This window comes from Lagopus leucura, unplaced genomic scaffold, assembly GCF_019238085.1.
Source record: "Lagopus leucura isolate 7727_CA_CO unplaced genomic scaffold, USGS_WTPT01 Super-Scaffold_1, whole genome shotgun sequence".
Lineage (NCBI taxonomy): Eukaryota > Metazoa > Chordata > Aves > Galliformes > Phasianidae > Lagopus > Lagopus leucura.
Genome location: NW_024962250.1, coordinates 37,099,863 through 37,119,352, shown reverse-complemented (window position 1 = coordinate 37,119,352; position 19,490 = coordinate 37,099,863). Strand labels below are relative to the sequence as shown.

At 45.4% G+C, this 19,490-nt stretch overlaps 1 protein-coding gene across 1 annotated transcript in view; it reads left to right on the top strand.

Moving 5' to 3' along the window:
- Window positions 1–19,490, top strand: part of PRKCH (protein kinase C eta) — a 107,300-nt gene that overhangs the window by 73,909 nt on the left and 13,901 nt on the right. Inside the window, exons 11-12 of the mRNA XM_042863459.1 lie at window positions 13,874–14,012; window positions 14,910–15,098. Coding sequence (XP_042719393.1) covers window positions 13,874–14,012; window positions 14,910–15,098 — 328 coding nt within the window. The remainder of the gene's footprint in view (window positions 1–13,873; window positions 14,013–14,909; window positions 15,099–19,490) is intronic.

Here is a 19,490-nt window from a genome sequence, read left to right as displayed (position 1 = left end):
GTGCTAACCTGTGCTTCGTGATGGAAAGCAGTCAGAGTGAAGTGAGGCTGGCTTTTGAGCCTCTGAGGCCATGAAAGATCTGCAGTTTGAGTAGGCACGTCTGATTAATGAGTGGAAAGTCTCTGTTGTGTTTCTTTACCTAGTGAAACCTCTCAGCTCGCCTATGGCTCACATTGGTGATTAACTAGACAAAAAAAATTAAAAATATGATGCAAAATAATAGAGAGCTGTCTTGGAACCTGCCCTTTCCCTTCACTTTCTTATAACCAAAACTCATGCTGAGTTTCTCCACCTCTTCGCTGGTGATGTTTCTAATGTGACCTGGGATGGCTCGATCTGTTCTGTGCCTGGTGGCATTCCTCCCGTTAGAAGATGTTTGTCTCCCAGCAGATTTGGTTTATAGATGTGAGCTCAGAATTCCTGTAGGCTCCTGATCCCCAGTTCCCTGAAGCCTGCACTGAATGGGTGAGGATTTATGTAGCCACTGGTATAGCACAGGCATTTCTCACTTCTGGGCTTTTTTTGGCCACTCACAGTCTTGGCCAAGTGAATGGCTGCATCCCAGGTGCCGTTATGTAAGGAAGAGCTTCAACGTTAATTGTGTGCCTTGGCTTTACGATTTATTCTGTCAATCTGGACACCAGATGTAGTCTCAGAAATTTCACTGTTGCTTCTGTAAACGAAGAAAATCCGAATAACCAAACTTTATTTGCGGGCTTTGGGTTCTAGTGCCTTACTCTGCAACATGCACTCTTTGGGGAAACTTTCCTTTCCTTTTCCTCATGCAGCAGTTCTTCTGGAGAGGTTGCTGAGTGCAACTAACACCCAAAAGTATTGGAGCTGCTAAAGTCAGACAGATGAGAAAGGAAAGTGTGATGTTTCTCTTTGCTGTCCTCATTCTGACGTCCGGCATGGACAGACAGACGGCTGCAATGCACTGTTGCCAGCATGGCTGTAGAGGCCAGCTGGGGTGTGCTGAGCAGGAGATCTCTGTGCAGCCCATGTTCTCACCCTAATGGCTTTCCTCCCCCGTACAAATACAACTGAAGTCATTAATGTTTGTTAAGCCAGGATGGAAACAAACCCAAACAACAACAGTCTACAAAATAATTTGGTCACTCCAGACTGCTTTCCCCCCCCCCCCCCTCTAGTGAGGCAATTAGTCTCCTATTATCCCCTTTTTAGCCAGGCAGAAAACAATAAGCTGGACAACAGCAATTCCCTGGGCAGGGCGGTCACCTGACCTGCCTCAGTTATGGGAAAGGTGAGCCGCGTTTCCTTGCATCTGTCTGTCTGTTAGGATGAATCTCTAGAGGAATTCCTCACCTCTCTGTCTGCCTCTCGGAAAGCCTTGCATTTGTGTACCCTGCTTGTGAGTCACAGTCTGGCTGCTCTGCGAGCCCTCTGTGCCGGTTGCTTTTCCTCTCGGCCCACTGCAGGGTTAACACTTAAGCACTTTGCACACGTATGCAGCCCAACCCACACGCCGACTGATGATGTGGATTGCGGCTGCCGGAAAATTGTGAAGTAATCGGTGGTTTATACCAATGACAAGCCCATATAGCATTTGTGCGGTAGAGGGGGGAGATTTTTCCAGCCTTGCTCATCTCAATGGTACTTGATCCTAGGAATGGCTCACCCTGTGTGATGGGACAGTGCTGCAGAGCAGGGACTGTGCAGTACAAGTAAACGCATTGAAATTCAACACCGTGAGCCTCAACGCAGCTTGTCCAAGGTGATCTGGGCAGTGTCTGTGTCTGTGTTCCTGTAATTGCTTGCAACACAAGTAATGTGGAATGGTGTCCTCTGCTTGGTGAGGGCTGTGGCTGTGCCCATGTGCAGGGCTGGGGTTGGGTGTAGCTCTGGAGAGGCACTGGCTGCCCCTCTGTCGCTGCATCATTACCTGCCCAGCACCCCAAAGTCAACGATGGGATGGGAAAGTAGTAGGAAAAGTAGTATTAGCAGGAAAGTAGTGCCATGCTCCTGGATAAGATGCCACAGCAAGAACGCTTATCCTTAGCTTATAAAAGCAACTCTGCTGGTAGCTTAGCAGCTAAACATGAGCACATTCCTTTAAAGATTCAGGAAAAAACAGAGCCCAGATCCACATGCTATTTCATTTCTGCACATGAAGTAAAAGCCACAGGCTTGCTCATCAGATGCCAGAAAAAGCTCCAGCTGCCCAGGGCAATTGAGGACAAAGGAGCTCTGCTGGTAAAACCAGCAGCCACCGCGCGTCTGAGTAACGCTTCATTGGTGTCAGAGCTCCGGCGTCTCTGGAATGAAAGCAGCGTGGGCACCAGAGTTGTGGGGCCGTGGGGCACCTCCCCTTGAGACAGAAAGCAGTGCTCTCTGAATAAATTTGCTGTACGGCCTCATCTATGGGTGCGCAGCAGGAAGTGTTTCTGCCCGATCCCCGAAGCTGGGATTAGCTCTGGGGCAGCTCCTGCTGCATCCAAACATCATATTGCATGTCAGCTGCTCCCACTCTTGTGTCTGGGCAGAGCTGCTGTGGCAGCATGCTTTGGTTGCTGTGGGGGAATGAAAGCTGTTGATAAGGGTTTTCTTTTTGTTGGGCGTTTTCTGTTTTAAGCCATTGCAGCCATGATGCTGGCGCCAGGAGGGACCACAAGCTCTTGGTCAGAGGGCAGAGCACCAGATCCCGAGGGCCAAGATCTCTAAAGCAGGGCTGGCTGTGGAGGCGGGCGTGGGTGAGGAAATGCAAATAGTACAGAAGAAGGGGAAGGAAGCTGGGTTTGCATTTCTTATCGTAATGGTGCTTCCCAAATCACCACAGGGACTATGTGGGGTGAAAAGTGAAAGTAGCCATGTGTTTCAAAGTTGGTTCCCAATGCAAATGGATGTAATCTTGATGTGAAAGTGGTCTCCATATCAAGGTGTGGATAGTTTCCTTTTGTGGTCCAGCCCAAAGGATGCTGCTGCACCCCCATACCTCTCTGCTCTCACAGCTCCACTGTGAAGTCAGTTTGCATGCAAAATCATAAAGAGATTTGCAAACCATCTGTAAAGTAAAACACTGTAAGGTCTGCTTGAGAACAGAAGTAGGGGTCAGATAAACCACATGTGTATATAGTGTTCCTAAAGTGCAGGGAGGATACAGGTCTTCTGTTATTCCTTGTCTTGCATAGCCTATCTAGAAGAGTTTCACAAATTCATAAGTTTTAATGTATCTTTTGTGGATGATGCACTTTGGCATGTGAAAGTTAAAATAATTTGCTTTTTGTTCCTTTTTCTTAGGTCAGTAGTGAGTCCTACTTCCCCTGAGCTTCTGTGGTCTTCCATTAGTCCTCAAGCAATTATTTATTGATGGGGAAAGTATCTGAAAACAATAGACTGATCTAAGAGTAGCTGTACTTCCTTGTGTAGGTGGGTCTGGAGTACTTGATGGCAGAACCCACTGGAATTGTCAATAACATTAAGAACTGCTTTCCTGCCACAAAATAGAAATATACAGTTGTAGGTGAAATGTGCTAAACTTTGATGGGGACGTGAGCTATAAAACAAAGCACTTTAGATGTCACCTGGGTTTTTGTACCTTTAGCAAGGACAGACAAAAGGTTCTTTGAAAAACATCTTGCCCTTCAAGTTGGCTAACTTTTGTATTGTAGTAGAAAATGCATATTGTTCTGCAATTCTGTCCTGTTCAGATGCAGTATGTTTAATTTTGAGTTTTGATCTGGTGTGACATCATCACAACTGTAAGCAAAGATTTGTTTTCCCTGTTGTTTTTTGTCTTCTTAGGTTAGAAGTAAGGTCAGTGCAGATCTTTCCTGTAGAAAGAGATTTATAATTAAAAAAAAAAAAGAACTTAGTAAAGGCTTATGTAAAGAGGAATCTGAGAGTTTCAGATCTTCCCTAGTTAAAATAGTAAAAGCTGTGATTCCTGAAATCCGGTATTGGCCTGAAGAGGGTGAGTTAAGACCAGTCACCAGATACCTTCCAGTAATTGAGGTGTCCTGGTCCTGAAGAGAAGAGTGAGCACATGGAGTCACAGTGTGAACTGACTCTGAGTCAGCTTTCAGCTGACTGAAAGACACATGGGCAACATCTCCAAATTTCCATCATATTTAGAGCTTGCTGCACTCTGAGTTTAGTCATTGTTCCCGTTCCTATCCTAAAAGTGCCCTTTTGTGCCTCTTGCACATAAACTTCCTAGTCTGCTCCATGGTGTTGGTACCCTGTTTATTAGATGATGAAAGGAAAGGGGCCCTGGGACAGAGCTTATTTTTCATTTTCTGATTCGTTTCCTACGTTACAGGAGTGGGGAGCTGGCAGCTTTCTGAGCATGCTAACCACGTCAGCTGAGCATCGCCTGCAGCTCTAAGTTACTTCTGCTGTGCTTGCCATCAAGCAGAAAGCTAAGGCACCTACATTGGTTATATATAATATATATAATACATGGTTATATATATATATATGTATATATGGTTATATATAATATATAATATTATATAATATATATAATAATATATATATTATTATATAATACAATATAATATATAATACAAGCTTAGTTGGCCTTGCCAGCTGGCAAATCAAATTTCAGAGGGGTTGAACTGCTTCAGGAAAGCACCCCTTTCTCTGTGCTAGCTGAAGAGGGAGTCCTGACCAAAGAGTCTCATAGGTTAGGTACCTGATGGAAGCAGGGACAATTGTTCATGGGTGGCTTTTGTTTGCTGCCGGCTGGCTAGCGTGGTACTCAGTGAGATGCATCTCATCCCTGACATTGTGATGCAAAGCTGAGAGGAGTCCCCAGAAGTGGCAGTGGAATTGCAGGGAGCTAGGCGTACCCAGCCAGGAGTTTACCTGGCTCTGCCCTGCTTATCCAGGGTATGTGGGCTTCACACAGCCTAGATTGAATTCCTTGTAACGAGAGAACAGCAAGAGTAAACCACATGAAATGAGAAACTAAATCTTGGAATAATGACCCATTCACCACACTCTTGCAAATACTTCTTCCATCTGATTTCACTGCTGCTGTTTAAGTGATTGTTGTGGCAAAAAGCAGAGAGATCAGAGCAGTGAGGAGGGCACTTTGTTTGCCCACAGATTCACTGGAGCCTTAGAAAAAGGAGTCGGTGCTCTCAGCAATGACCATAAACATCTAATGACAGCATCTCCTAGGAAGCATACTTAAAATCTGTTCTGCTGGGGCCAGGCAGTTGTCCCTCCTGTGCAGGGCTGTGACATCTGCGTGCTCTATGCCCACAGTGTGTCTCTAGCACTGAGACTGCTTTTTCATCGTGTGCAGGAAAATTGGTGTGATTTTGCAAACTGTCCGTTCTGTCCCAGTAATGCTCCTTCCAGAGTTAATAGTAAATTTGACAGTGGAAATCTACAGGCCAAAGCAAAGTGCTTTTAAGAAATCCCCTCTAAAAATACAGAATACTCTTGTCTTCAACATTGTTCATTCCATTACAGAAAGGAGATTAGTGCCTATAGCCTTAGCTTCATAAATCTGGATCTGTAATTCAGAGCCTTAGGAAGGTTGTTGTTGTTGTTTTCCTGAGGACTTAATCCAAAATTGACTGAACATGATAGGACATCTTCTGCTGTTTTCCCAAGATTTGGGGTAAGGGTCAGAGTAAAGTGAACCTTAGCTATGTTATACAAATATGAAGAAGTCTGACAAGACATACAGGTTCAGTGCGGGAGTGTCTTCTTCCCCACTAAGTGCTGTTGGCATTACAAATGCCCATACAGGTTTGTTTGCTGCCCAGGCTGTTGTTAGAGGCAGTCTGCACATAAAATCATGGTGGATAGTGCCTCTTTTTTTTTTTTCTTTTTTTTTTTTTTTTCCCTTTTGGTGTTTGCTGGAGTGAAATGTGTTCTCCTAAGACTGAGCGTGGGGAGGGTAGACTTCATGAGCAGCTGTGAGATTAGCGGTGAGCGCAGAGTCACTTGGGTTTGAACTACTGACTAATTCCCATAGGGCAGGATTAGTGGCAGGAGTGGTGACACGAGGATATCTCAGTGTGCTGCTGGAGAGAGGAGCCTCTTGAGCAGTGTGAGCCTGTACTGATCCTACAGGGACGTGGCCTCAGAGCAGCTCTGAGGTGGGCTGTGAGTAGCTGGCGTTGATCTCGTTGGGTAAATCTTCCGTCCGTCTGGAAGCACTGGGACCACGTTGTACTGCAGACATAGGCCTGATTTTATTTTAATTTCTGTATCAGACTTTGAGTCAGCACTGCTCTATTTTTGTCAAGGTGACATAACAGGCATATGCTTTTTAGTCTTTCGTGGCTCCATCCATCATAAATCCACCTCTTAGTCTCGTTCGTGCATTTAGGTCTCAAGTCTGTCATATGCCTCCTCTGAAGACTTCAGGCAAAGGGACTCACAGAAAGAAATGTTGTAGTTTGGATTTGTGTTTTTTTCTCTTTCCCTCTTTTTTTGGCAGGGATAAAATAGAAGCTCTGTTGGGAGCAACTCAGCAAATGATGACTTCTGGGCCAACAGTGTTGCTGCCCAGTGGGACCAAGGAGTCTATCACAGGGCTCGGCACTCCGCCTGGCAGCTCATCCGGAGAGCTGTATGTGGTGTGCATACCGAGGACTCGAAGCCTTTTTGTATCCACCTCTCTCCTTCCCACAGTAAATGAGACATTTACTTTGGGATTCTGGGAAACACCTGGAGTGTAACTCCTCTTTCCTGACAAGAATACCACATAAAAGTGCTGCAAATAATATATATGCACATACATGTATATAAAAAAGAAAAGGTCCGCACACATGTGGACATATAAATACCTAAGGGTTGCACCATCTTTGGGATTATGTAGCAATCTCCAGCGCGTCTGTGTTTCAGCAGTAATGGCCCCAGCTCTCTGCTGCCTTTCACAAGAATGTCTTTCTGCCCTTGTAAAGCTGCCTGTGGAAGCTTTCATTAGCTGCCGTGCATATGGTAAAGGCGAAGCTCTTATAGGTGTGCCTGACCCTGAGGGCACTTGGAGCAGCTTTGGAGTCCCCCTGGATTTGTGCCCCTTGAGTTCAGACCCACCAATGTGATGGAAGGTGTGATTACATATTGCGGTGTGCCAGGGGTTTTTGTAGTCTATACAAGTATACTTTAACCTACCACTCTAATTTAACTGGAGGGTGAATCATGCCTGTTCATCTCAATACCAATGAAATCATGTCAGTAATTGTGTTAGCTTCCACAGGTACTTTTCCAAAGTGCCCAGAGGGAGGGAAGGTGGGATTGCTGGTGTTTCAAACCAGCAGACATCCTGGATCCTGAGCACTGCCAGCTTGCCAGCTGCTTTGCTGTAAGAGAAGTCAGCCATGTGGGCATTGTTTCATCTCCAAAGCAGCAGCCCAGGGAATGTGGGTTCGGGACTGATCACAGGAACAGAATTACAGAGATCCCCTGGCAGCAGGAAGGACTTGGGCACAGGGGAAGCCTGGAGTGCCATTCGCAGCCCATCTCTGCCAGAAAACACGCAGCGCTGCCTTTACTGGGGCTGGGGGCTTGCAGAAACTTGTGCTTACGCTTGAAGGGCTGCTTGACTTTAAGATTAAAACATAATAATAGAGCACTTCTGGATGCAAGTGTTTGATGCAAGATCTTAGTCTGAAGTCCAAGCAGCCAAGCAAGGGTGCATTTTAAGGCTTAATCAGTCTTATCCTAGCTAGTGCATAAGACTGATGCAGAGTGCCTTTGGACACACTGGTGGGCACAGGTACAGGTAGGTATGAGACCTTGCACAGGTTCAAATATCCATCTGCCCTCCAGAGCAGTCCTTGGCCATGTGCTTGGCATGAATTTCCCAAAGCTCTGTGTCTGGGCCCTAACGTGAGCACAAGTTGCATCACTGCATGCCAGCCTGCTGTCTGCAAGAGCCTGTATGGAGGCTGGGTGCCCGTAATCCATTGTGCTTTTATTCTACTGCCCAGGCAGTTTTTACTCATTCAAGCCACTTAGACTGGATCTTAGTTTTATTCTTCGATTTTGATATCATACTTCTGTTTTCATTTGTTTATGAGAAATTCTGTTCTGTTTGGAGCAATTGTGCCCATATTTATGGACACTGAACACCTAGGTGCAGGCAGCTTTGAAAAATAACTTCTGGATGCTGTAGCAGTGGAGAAGAGCACTTCTCTCCATTTCATTCCTGCTTTCTCATAATTATGAATTTACTTACATTTATATGGAGAGCTTGCCAGTCTTCCTTGATTGCTGTCCTTGGTTGTCCCATGTTAGCCTGAGTTTGCCGCTGCATCTCAGAAGTTGACTGGAAACTAGATGGAACATTTTCTTTACCCAGGAGAATGTTTTTCAAGAAAGTCTGGAGCTGAATTAACACTTTGTATTCCCTGAGCTGTGTTTTGGTGCAACTCCATGCAGTACCTGAAGGATGGAACATGCAGCTCTGACATCTTTTGCTTTGCTTAACTGTGGAGCTGAGGCTGGAAGAGATCAAGACTAAATCCCAGAGGGATTTGAAGACATAGTAGTGGGTGGGTAAAGCGACACTTACTATCTCAGCATGTCAACCCCAGAGGCTGTTGTACAACAGTGCAGTATGATACCTTCGGTTCTTCCTTCAGTTCTGCTCCCATGAATCAGTGCTATCCATAGGCACTGCAGGATTGCTCAGCCTGTACTGATTTTCCCCTTTAAAGCACCATAAGAGTTGCATTGGAATAAGCCTCCGAGGCTGAAAGGGAGCAGTCGCTCTTCATTTCATTCAGCAACAAACCTGAGGCTTTCAAGCTGCTTTCCCAAGTGCCACACAGCTTGATCTTTTTCTGATCTCTGGTTTGTGGCTTCCTTTTTCAAAGGCTGGTAACCTGGTTTTTCATTTGCGATTTCAATATTTCTCCCTATTCTAAAGATGTGGTTGTTACTGGAAGAATGTGGGAGATGCGAATCCTTTTCTGTGAAGAAACTTTTAAGCAACAGTGAGTTCTATACAACCTAAGACTTGTGGGATTAGAAATAAATTGCTTAAATTCCTTAATTCTTTTCCCAGGCTTAATTCTTTAAGAATTAAGAATTCTTTAATTCTTTGGAACAGAATCTGGATGTCCTTATTCCAAAACCAGTGGGAGATGGCATTGTGAAATCAATTATATTCTTGAAGTTTGGCTGGTGAACCCCCAAAACTTAGTGTGGAAAGGAAGGAAAGGAAGTTTCAGTTGGGCCCAAAATGATTGTTAAAATCATTTTTGCTGCTCGAGCGAATAATGGTTTCACGCACCACAAGATATTTCAATTTTGGTGTTATGCAAAGGAAAACTCTGAATGTTGTTCACAGAGGTATTTAGGACTTTTGTCAATCAGAGGCTTCCTCCTGTTCTCATTTAGTCAAAGTATTAGTGTAAATGTGTTGTCCCCAGTACATATTTGGAGTAGGTCCTCTAGCTGGAAAATCCTTCCCCTTAGGTAAGTACCTTAACACCTGCACTGCTCTGTCTGCTGTGTCTGTTTCATTCTCCTCCACTGAAGTTGTTTCATTCTGGAAAAAGGAATTACAGTTTCACTGGAGCATCAGGAGATGGAAACATGTATTGCTCTGGCTAGGAAAGCAAGCAATAGAAACACATTTTTTCTTCATCGTAATGGAGGTTTTTGTATTTCTGCAAGGTAAAATGATTTCAACAGAAGAGGTGGAGAAAAATCGAAGTCTAGTCCCTGCGTGCAAAGGAGGCTAAGAGCACATTTGCTCACTCCAAAGGAATATCTAAATTACTTTGCATGCTGAAGACTGAAAAAACCAAAATGTTCCCATTCAGGAATGTCAAAAAAATAAATCATGTGGCTAATTCTGGGTTTGGGTATTTTATGATATATATGCAATATAAATGTATATTTGTTCTCATTTGGCTGGAGTGTAATTCTCCTTGCAGCTCCCTTTGTGTCTAGCTGTTGCTGTATTGTATCCACATCTTTTGTGACTAAATCATTTGCCTTGAGATGGGATCTCTAGACTTTTATGAGCTTTAAACTGTGCCTTTGGGATTTCCAAACCTAGGAGGACCTCAACATGAGGCAATTGAAATGGGAAGCCAGCTGCTCCTGCAGAGTTCCTTATTGCATGCATAGCCCTTGCAACACCGAGTGCTGAAGCCAGACGAAGGAAAAAAATGCAGAGGTTCATCCTTTAAAATACATTTCTAAGTCACGAGTGAGGCAGTCTGAGCAGAGTAAGAGGCAGGTACTTGTATAACAAACACCTCTTCATTGGCAAAACTCGCTGGTGCTGGGAAATTGTATTTGACATGTCTCAGAAAGGCCTGGATCATCTGCCATTGTAATAGCATTTTTTACAAATGTCAGACTGAAGTGGCTGATGTGTGAAGATGTGTGATGTGAAGAACACCTCTCTCGGTGAAGGACGCTTAGGCAGCTCATTTTGTCATTTCTTCTGGGTCTAGAATAAAACGACGCTGTTAACCCAATGTACCACAACTGCATGTGAGGACAAAGGCTGCCTTTCTGAGTCGGGATGAAGTTTGTTTTCCAGGGGAAGGTTGCCAGTGAAAGGCTTAAGGCAGAGCCCCATCAGGACCTTAGAAACGCAGTCCTCAGAGAACCTTTCTGCCATTCTTGCTTCATGGAACTGCTAAAAATATTGAATGGAAAATGCAAGTATTAAGGAAATGAGGTAGATTTGGGCCCTGTGAGCTGGATGGCTTCCAGTTTCATCAGCTTCCCGGAATCCTTGCTGCTAAAATGAAGAGCTCCTTGTAAATCTTGGAAACCTGTCTGTGTTTTTCCTCTCACATGGCCACACTGGTTCATGTGCTGGGATGCATGGGAGAGCTGTCAGCATACAGCAGCCAGTACAGAGCTTACGGCTGCTGCAGTCTGTGAAGGCAGTGAAACCAAGGCCCAGCTCGATGGGCCTGGCGTAGCAGGAGGGACCTGCTCTAGAGTTGCATGGCCAGGCCTTGCTGTGGGGCCAGCCCACAGACCTGCTCCATAAAGCCTTCTGTGTGGGGCCTTATGGAGGCTTGGCCAGCAAAGAGCATTGGGAAGTCTGTTTGGTCATAGGAGAGAGTCAAGCAGCAGAGAGGCCTTGCGCCTGCAGCACCTCCTGCCTTCTCAGTGCTGCGATGAGGGCACTGCATCGTGCAGCCAGCAGGGAATGCAGGCCCTGCCATTGCCAGGTTCTTGCCTCTGCTCCTCAGGCTGTGCATGAGGGACTGAGAGGGAATGGCCTCAGGCTGTGCCAGGGGAGGTTCAGATTGGATATTAGGAGACATTTCTTCCCAGGAGGAGTGGTGGTGCAGTGGCACAGCTGCGCAGGGAGTGGTGGGGTCGCCGTCTCTGGAGGTGTTCCAGAACTGCGGACACGTGGCGCTGGGGATGTGGGCAGTGGGCATGGTGGGGGTGGGCTGGGGTTGGACTTGGAGATCCTGGCGGTCTTTTCCAACTGTAGTGATTCTGTGACTCTACAACTGTAGCTTCATTTAGTCTGTGTACATAGCTGCGTTTCTTCTAGCTCAGGTGTAACGAAGGTGTGTTTTGAGATGTTTCCTAAGCACTTCAGGATATGGCGGATGTTTTGGGGAGTGGGAGGAGGCCTGGAAGGGGGATCTCCAAGCAGGTTCACCAAAATTCTCCTTCTGGTCACATGGTTAGGTGTACCCTCCCTAAAAAGTCAGGCCTGCCCAGGGCTGAAAAGGCATTTGCTGCATTTAACACCAAGCCAAGAATAAACCGTGCATTTCAACCACATCACTGCAGATTCCTGGAAACAAGGCCTGCCCTTATGCTTGGAGGGCTTCCCTGCTTTGCCAGTAACCACAGGGAAGAGCAGCAACAGCTTTGACTGTAAACTGCTGTTGAAGACATACTGTCCTGGACGAGCACGTACAATACTGCTCATTGTGCTCATCTAATCCTTTGCCCACACGGCTTAATGGTTATGCTTAATTCTGAGAAGGAGAAAAATAAGTATCTTCTGCTGAGCAATCCCACCCAGAGCAAATAGTGCAGTGTAAGACAAGCACGGGCACTGTCCTCGACCTCCAAATTTCACTGGCCACCAGATAGCCAATGACCTTCTGGGAAGGGCAGCATCCTGACAGAGGGGTTTTCACTGGCTTCTGTTGCTCTGTCGTGTTAAAGTTGGAGAGAGGGGATGTGTGATCGTATGATTAAGATCTTGAACTGATATTCAGGAAGTCGGTGTTCGGTCTTGGCTCTGGCAAATATGGGCAACTCTGTGACCTCTATCCCTTGCTTACCTAGCCATTCAAAAGAAGCTAATAATAATTTTTCGTATCTCTTTAGGGCAGGATGTGGTGAAAAGGTGAGAGAGCTTGTCTCAAACTCTGCAGAGGCTTCTGGTGGTAGTGTGGGCTGTAGAATGCTGATGCAAAGCATCAGTCAACAACTTGATTTTCACTTTGAGAGGATAGAAAATGATCAAGCTGGTTCAGATTTCAGCTCTCCCACATATCTTCACATTGGTATGGAATGCCACCTGTGTTCCACTCTCCTCATTGCTCTTCCTTTCCAGGAAAATAGATGTCTAATCAGAGGTCAAAATTGATTAGATTTCCAGCATGGATTTCATAAAAAGGAGCCCTGAGACCCTCAAACAATTAGATTTTTTTGTTTCGTTCTGGGCACCCAAGTGAGTTTGAAATGGGCTTTGTCTAGGCCCATAAGCCTGTCATCCATGTCAGTAAAATACTGATGGTAACACTTCCCTGTCTCAGAGCGTTTGTGAAGGCTGTGCAGAACTCTTGGTCAAGGGTAGCCTCAGCTGAGGTAGTTACTGTGAGTGAGCTGTGAGCTGGAAATTCATTCTGTATTGGAGATGTTTAAATGCATCTTGTGCAGGAAGCAGCATAAACTTTTATTTTAGTATGCTCAACTACCAGGATGTTTTTGGACACTCATTGATGCAAATTTTCTTCAAACTGTGAAGAAAAAAAAAAGTGACCTATTTGCACTCCCATCATAGTTGCTTTTCTCCATCTGTGATGGTGCCTAGAGCCTGTCTGACAGCTGAGAAGCAGAGGTGCCAAGAGCTAGTATGTATTTTTAGGAAGGCATTGCCTAAGTCTGCAGATGACCTGTACTTTCTGGTCTTGTTCCTGACGATACTTATGACTGCAGGCTATTCCCTAAGGCATTCTTCCCGATAAGCTTCCTGAAGACTTTGTCATTTTGGCAGCCTTATTTTTGATTAGGTGCTTCCTGGCAGTTACAGGTGATGTATTCGAAAATGTGCCTTTCTGCAGCTTGCTCACTGATGGCATTTGGCTCCAGGACTTTCATGGCAGGGAACAGGTATGAAACAAGGAAGCCCCTGCCCCAACGAGCACTACAGAGGGAAATAGTTGATTGCATTAGCTGCTGGAAGGGATGCTGCTGGGAAGATTTTAAAGACTTCAAGAATTTGTGGGTGGGGTTTATCAGTCAAGTTTGCCTCCATGCAGGGAAGTTTGGGAGCTACACCATCAGGAGCTGAGAGGATGTGCTCCCCCAGCACGGTGCTTTGCCAAATCACAGCGTGTCACCTGTATGGTGACCTACATCACGGCATCATTACCCAATTTGACAGCTCTGGCAACCTCTGTTCCTCTGAGCCTCAGATGTGAGTGAGCAGGTCAGGCCTGTGGTGTGTTTGGAAAGCCATGTGGGCAAACTTGTGTGGCATCTACCCGTGTTAAATGCAATTTGGCAGAAAAGTGTTCGTTCCTCCCTCCCTTTTGTAAGAGATGAATCAAAAGAAGACCCCTCCTGCGTGACTTTTGTTTATTTTACTTCTGTTTTTTTTTTAATGACGATGAGGTTTGTCCAGTTTACAGGTTAAGCTTCTGAGGCCTGGGACGCTGCCTCCAGTTGTGCTGGGGCTGCTCCAAGCACGTAGCAACTTGTCTCGTTGCAGGGACTTGAAGCTGGACAATGTGCTGCTGGACCATGAGGGACACTGCAAGCTGGCAGACTTCGGAATGTGCAAGGAGGGCATTCACGATGGCATTACCACAGCTACCTTCTGCGGTACACCAGACTATATTGCTCCAGAGGTATGAGGAATCTTTTATTTGGCCATGAAACGTCAGTTTCGAGCAGCCAGTCTGCTCTCTGGTGTCTTTAGTTAGATCTTATTTGGCTGCTGGGTGCAAGGTTTCCTACTAGATGCACGCTTCTGTTACTGGTCCCTGGTGCAAACAAAACATGAGGCACCAAGGTAACCATATCTTTTTCTTATGCAAAGGTGAGGTAAATAGTGGAGCTACAACTGCAAAAACACTTGAGGAAGAGGCATATACAGATCTTGGCCCAGCTTGATTTGAAAGGACATCCCATTCTCCCTCATTTCTCACTTCCTTTTTCTATCTTATCCCCTTCCCTGTTGTTCACCAACCTCACTACAAAATTAATAAACAGCTCTTTAAGGGACATCTGCCCTCCAGATGCTGACAGATGTTTTGACAGGGTTTCAGATCCTCCTTTCAAAACAAATGAATTTTTGTTTGTGGTTGGTGTTTGTGCATTTCTCACACACTCATGCTCCTTCCCCACTCCAGCTGAAAGTGCTGCTGTTGGAGCTGTGCAAGCATCTCATTCCCAGGGGCAAGGAAAGGGCAGTATAGCTCATGCACATGGCTGCTCTGCCACCTCTGAGGCTCAGATAGCTTAGCTGAAATGTCTTTTTTCCTCCTGATAAACTCTAGCATCATTTCTAAGATATTGTTGACCCAGTGAGCAGCCAGGCTAGTACAGTCATTTAATAGAGCCGATGTACCTTAATGCGGATCAGGGGGTTCCCAGTTGGAAGTTCATGTGGACATCCAGCCAGCATAGCAGAGAGAACCGTTAGGGCACAGCAAGATCTTCTGCAATGTTTCCAAATGTCTTTTCCTCTCTGGCTCAGTTTAGGAACCTGTAGGGGTGACATGTCATTCTCATCCCCTTTCCAGATTCTACAAGAGATGCTGTATGGCCCTGATGTTGACTGGTGGGCCATGGGTGTGCTGCTGTACGAGATGCTGTGTGGCCACGCACCCTTCGAGGCGGAGAATGAAGACGACCTCTTTGAGGCCATTCTGAACGATGAAGTTGTCTATCCATCATGGCTCCAGCAGGACGCAGTGGCAATCCTCAAAGCAGTGAGTTCCCTTTGCTGTCTTCATTCTGTCCTGGCTTTCTTCAGACTAAACCTAGCCAAAAGAAACAGATCTGGAGGATGGGCGCTCAGAAATCGCGGTTTCCCTGACCCTGGCCCTTTTTTATCTTGGGCTGAAAGATAAACTAAAAAAGAATATCCTGCCACACTTCAGTATGCTTTCATAGTTATGTCCTTTATACAGTCCAGCAGCCAACTTGGCAAGCAAAGTGTGTACTTATCTGCCTTTCTGGGCATTCTCTTGCTGGCTTAATGATTTACAGCGTATGGTTATCTTCCAGAACAGAAGTAGCAGGTATATACAGTATTACCAGCAGTGACTGTATGATAGGACAAGGAGTAGCAGTTTAAACTAAAAAAAGTAGGTTTAGGTGAGATATGAGAAAGAAATTCTTCACTGTGAGGGTGGTGAGACCCTGGCACAGCGTGCCCAACAAAGCTGTGCCTGCCCCATCTCTCAAAGTGCTCAGGGCCAGGTTGGATGGGGGATTGAGCAGCCTGGTCTGGTGAAAGGTGTCCATGTCCATGGTGGGAGACTAGAACTAGATGGTCCTGAAGGTCAATTCCAGCCCAAGCCATTCACTGATTTTGTGATTTCCATGTGACTCAAGCATCAGTGAAGTGAAGACTTCCTGATAATCCATTGTTCTGACTGTTGGTACTATCAGCTTTCCCCTGGGGACCACTGCCTACCTGTGTACATAAGGTTCTGATTTTTGTGTTTGGGGGAAAAAAGGGAGGGTCTGTACAGCAAACTGTTTGAGGAGAGCAGTTGCAGACTATACTTAGTTATTGTTACATGAATTTTCCCAGGACCTCTCTTATCCTGTGTCTCACATATTTGCCTCTGATGTGAGAAGGAAGCTTTTTTAGATGTCAGACTCTGCATGTACAAACAGTGCCTAGTGTACTGGAGATCCCTGACTTTGTCATGAGTCAATGACAAAGGCATTAACCTAGGAGTCAGGAGCCCTAACTTGGCTATTCTGCTACTGACTTGTTCTTGCCCATGATCACATCTCTTCATATTTCTAAGCACACTTCGTGTAAGAGAAGGATCAGAGTATGTCCTTTCCTTGCAAAGCACTGCGAACGCAGCTGTATTCAAGGCTTGGTACTACTAAATGGTAATAGAAGGTCAAAGAAATAATTGGATAAGATGGCATTTTATAGTAACGTGTGGAGTGCTGACTCAAAGAAATGGAGAAATTAAATATTTAAAGAACCATTCAAAGGAGGGTTTGATTTTGTCAGGGCTTTAATCTGGTAGCCAGAATCTTTAAGGAGAATTGCTTATTGTAGTCTTCTAATGTTAATATTATTTTCTGTAGATACAGCATTGTCATTACTATGTGAGCACCTTCTAATCACTGTTGTGTTGTTTATCTCAAAAGAAAGTGAATGAGAGACGCCTGATTTACAGCTGTGGCAGTGCTTTCTAACCCATGATATTAAAAGTAAGGAAAATCAGAGCACTAAACTGCTGCAGTGGCAGAAATGATAATAAGCAATTATATGGCATGGGAGGTCTATGGAAGAGCAGGGAATTAAACCCAGGGTCTCTTATGTTGCAGGCTAAAGCCTTAATAGCCTCAATAATTGGATTATCTCCTCACTGAAAATTCTGGCCTATAACCTTGAGCAGAACAAGTGAAAATTCACTTAGCTCTTGAGTGGTACAAAGCTCTGCAACTAAAATCAAATTCCCCTGCCAGGAAGATGCGATTAGGTGTAGGTACTAAGAGGTTCTCTACAAATGTGTGCATGTAGGTTTAGAAAGCACTTGATCAGCCTGCTTTCTTGAAGAGCTTCATTATAAACAAGGATAATAGGTTTTAGGACCTGTTTCATGGATGCTGTTATTTCGTTTTGCTTTCATTTACCATAATTGTGTGTCACCAATTTCCCCTCATCAGAAACCACCTGATTTCTGAAGATTGCATGCTGTTCATCTTTGCAGTTTCCTGATAATGACCAAGATATGTTCTTAGGCCCTCATTTAGAGCAGTGGGTGTTACTGGTATGTTTTTGAGCACCAGTACCTAGGAAAACAAAAACAGCCTCAGTGCCCTGAGACCATGCTTAGAATTCAAATCAGAAAGATTTGGGCTCTAAAAGAAGTTTTCTTTATCTGTTTATCTGTAATGGTTTGGGGTTTTTTTTGTCCTTGATGCTGTTGTTGAAGTGCTGGAAGCAGGGTAGAGCTAAACGTGTACATGAGCAGGATTTGGATGGAATCAGTACTCCCAGAGCAGGGAACTGGGAAATCCCAAACCCCATATGTGTACAGTACCTTGCATGACTGGAGTGAGTCACTGGGAAATTTAGGGAGTAACGGATTCAAATCAGGCAGAGTGAACATGAACTGAGGTCTTCTGCTTCTTGGTCAAGCAAGTCCAATTGGGCATGGATTTGCCTGTGGGCAGGAAGGATCTGCAGAAAAGGAAAATTACTGCTGAATGGATTTAGACCACTTTATCTCAGTCTGAATAGAAGTTTTGCTTTGATTACGATCCTTTCTTGCCCTCTCCCTCAAGAATTCTATTTTTCCATATCTCTACCCATAGTAACAATGCATGCCAGAGAAGCACTGGCCCTACTGCTACACGATCTGTGCCTGTAAAAGAAACTCTTTCACATACTCTGCTATCAGTGAAGTAATCACCAGTGTTTGATGACGAAGAGGCTGTGAAAGAGAAACTTTGTGAGCAGGCAGGGAGCAGAGACTGCTGGACCGTGTCTTTTACGGTGAAAGTGCAGCTGGGATTTGCTTTCTTACAGCACGTTGACGTTTTGAATTTGTGAATTGTTACTAGCAAGAAGTGCTGGAGCAAAGAAAGTGGCTTTCCAGGCAGCTGGAGGCTTGGGGATTAAGCTGAGTGAATTGCAAAATGAAATACAACCCTCTTGTTTCCCATAAGCAGGGTGATATTTTGGCTGCGTGTTTCACTTGCTTCACGTATTTACAAATGCAGTGCAGTCACGCTGTGTTTATAACAGGCAGGCTTGTTTGGGCGGGGGAAGGAAGGGACCTTCCAGTGAGAACTGGAGCTCAAAAGTGGGTAACGGGAAGTAAATTCACAGGGAAAGCTGCAGGGATTTTCTTTGGTGTCAGATGAGGAGAGGAGGACAAAGTCTATTGAGTTACTCCGCAGACAAATCCTCTGAGATAGCAGTGATTGGCCAAAAGGTTTGGAAATTTGGATGAGGATTTGCAACTTGGTGTTTTTGCTCTCCGATCCAAGTGACAGCACGAGTTAGAAAGCAGTATCTCCCTGGGGAAGTGTTAACAGTGCTCTGCCTTTTGCACCCTGAGTTTCTGAACCTGTCGTAGCTGGGTTCAGTGAAGCTGAGGTTGTCTCTTAGCATTTGTGTACCAACCTCCAGTCATAATGTCAGCTCTGAAGTGCTTCTGCTCTAGCTGAAATGTTGCTTCAAAAAGTGAGGCTCGGGCACGTGGCTGGGGGACTTGTTCTTGGGGACCCAAGTCAGACTGATGCTTGTTTGCCCTCCAGCTGGTGCTTTGGAGAAAGCACCACCAGAGCTAAGCAAAAAGAGTGATTCCCCTGAGTGATTTTCTTGTGAAAAATAAACATCAGGCAAGAGAAGAGGAAGATGCAGAGGCTGTGGTTTTGGTAGTCTGGCTCAGGTAGCACTGATGCAGGAGGATTAGCACGATGAGCATTACTGTAAGGATTGGGAGAGATGGAAGGATTAGTGACTTCAGTTGAGGAAGCAAACCTGATCCATGTCTCGGGGAAGACACGACACCAGCAATACAGTGAAAAGGATCCTAAAGCAAAACTTGAAGTTCATCTGTTTTTCTAGAGAATAATAGCCTGGAAGTGATGCTGAGTCAAAAGGGAAGTGCTCTGGTTTAGTGCAGTCTCTGCTGCTTTGGGCCATTGAGTTCAGTTCCCCCCTCTGGCATTCTGTGAACTCTGACACTACTGAGGTGTGAACACGCTTAAGCTCCCTTAGGCTTTGCTCTAGCTTTGAATTCCCTTTCTGTTGCTAAGTTAACATCAAGGGGCTGTACCATCTGTGAATTAGTGCTTCAAGCTCAGATGTGGAGATAATGATGCTCTGTGGGTCAGCTGAAGCCAGGTCCAGCTCTGAGCCGAACTGTTATGGATACATTTTTGGCTTTTGGAGCACAAGGGACTTGGGATTTTGTGCCTGGATTTCATCAGCAGCCAGGAGCGAGATTGTGTGGGAGCAGCAGGAGGGGAAGTGGTTGAATGTTAGGAAACATTTCTTCTCAGTAAGAGTGGTGGTGCAGTGGCTCAGCTGCCAGGGAATGGTGGGGTCACTGTCCCTGGAGGTGTTCCAGAACCACGGAGATGTGGCACTGAGGGATGTGAGCAGTGGGCAT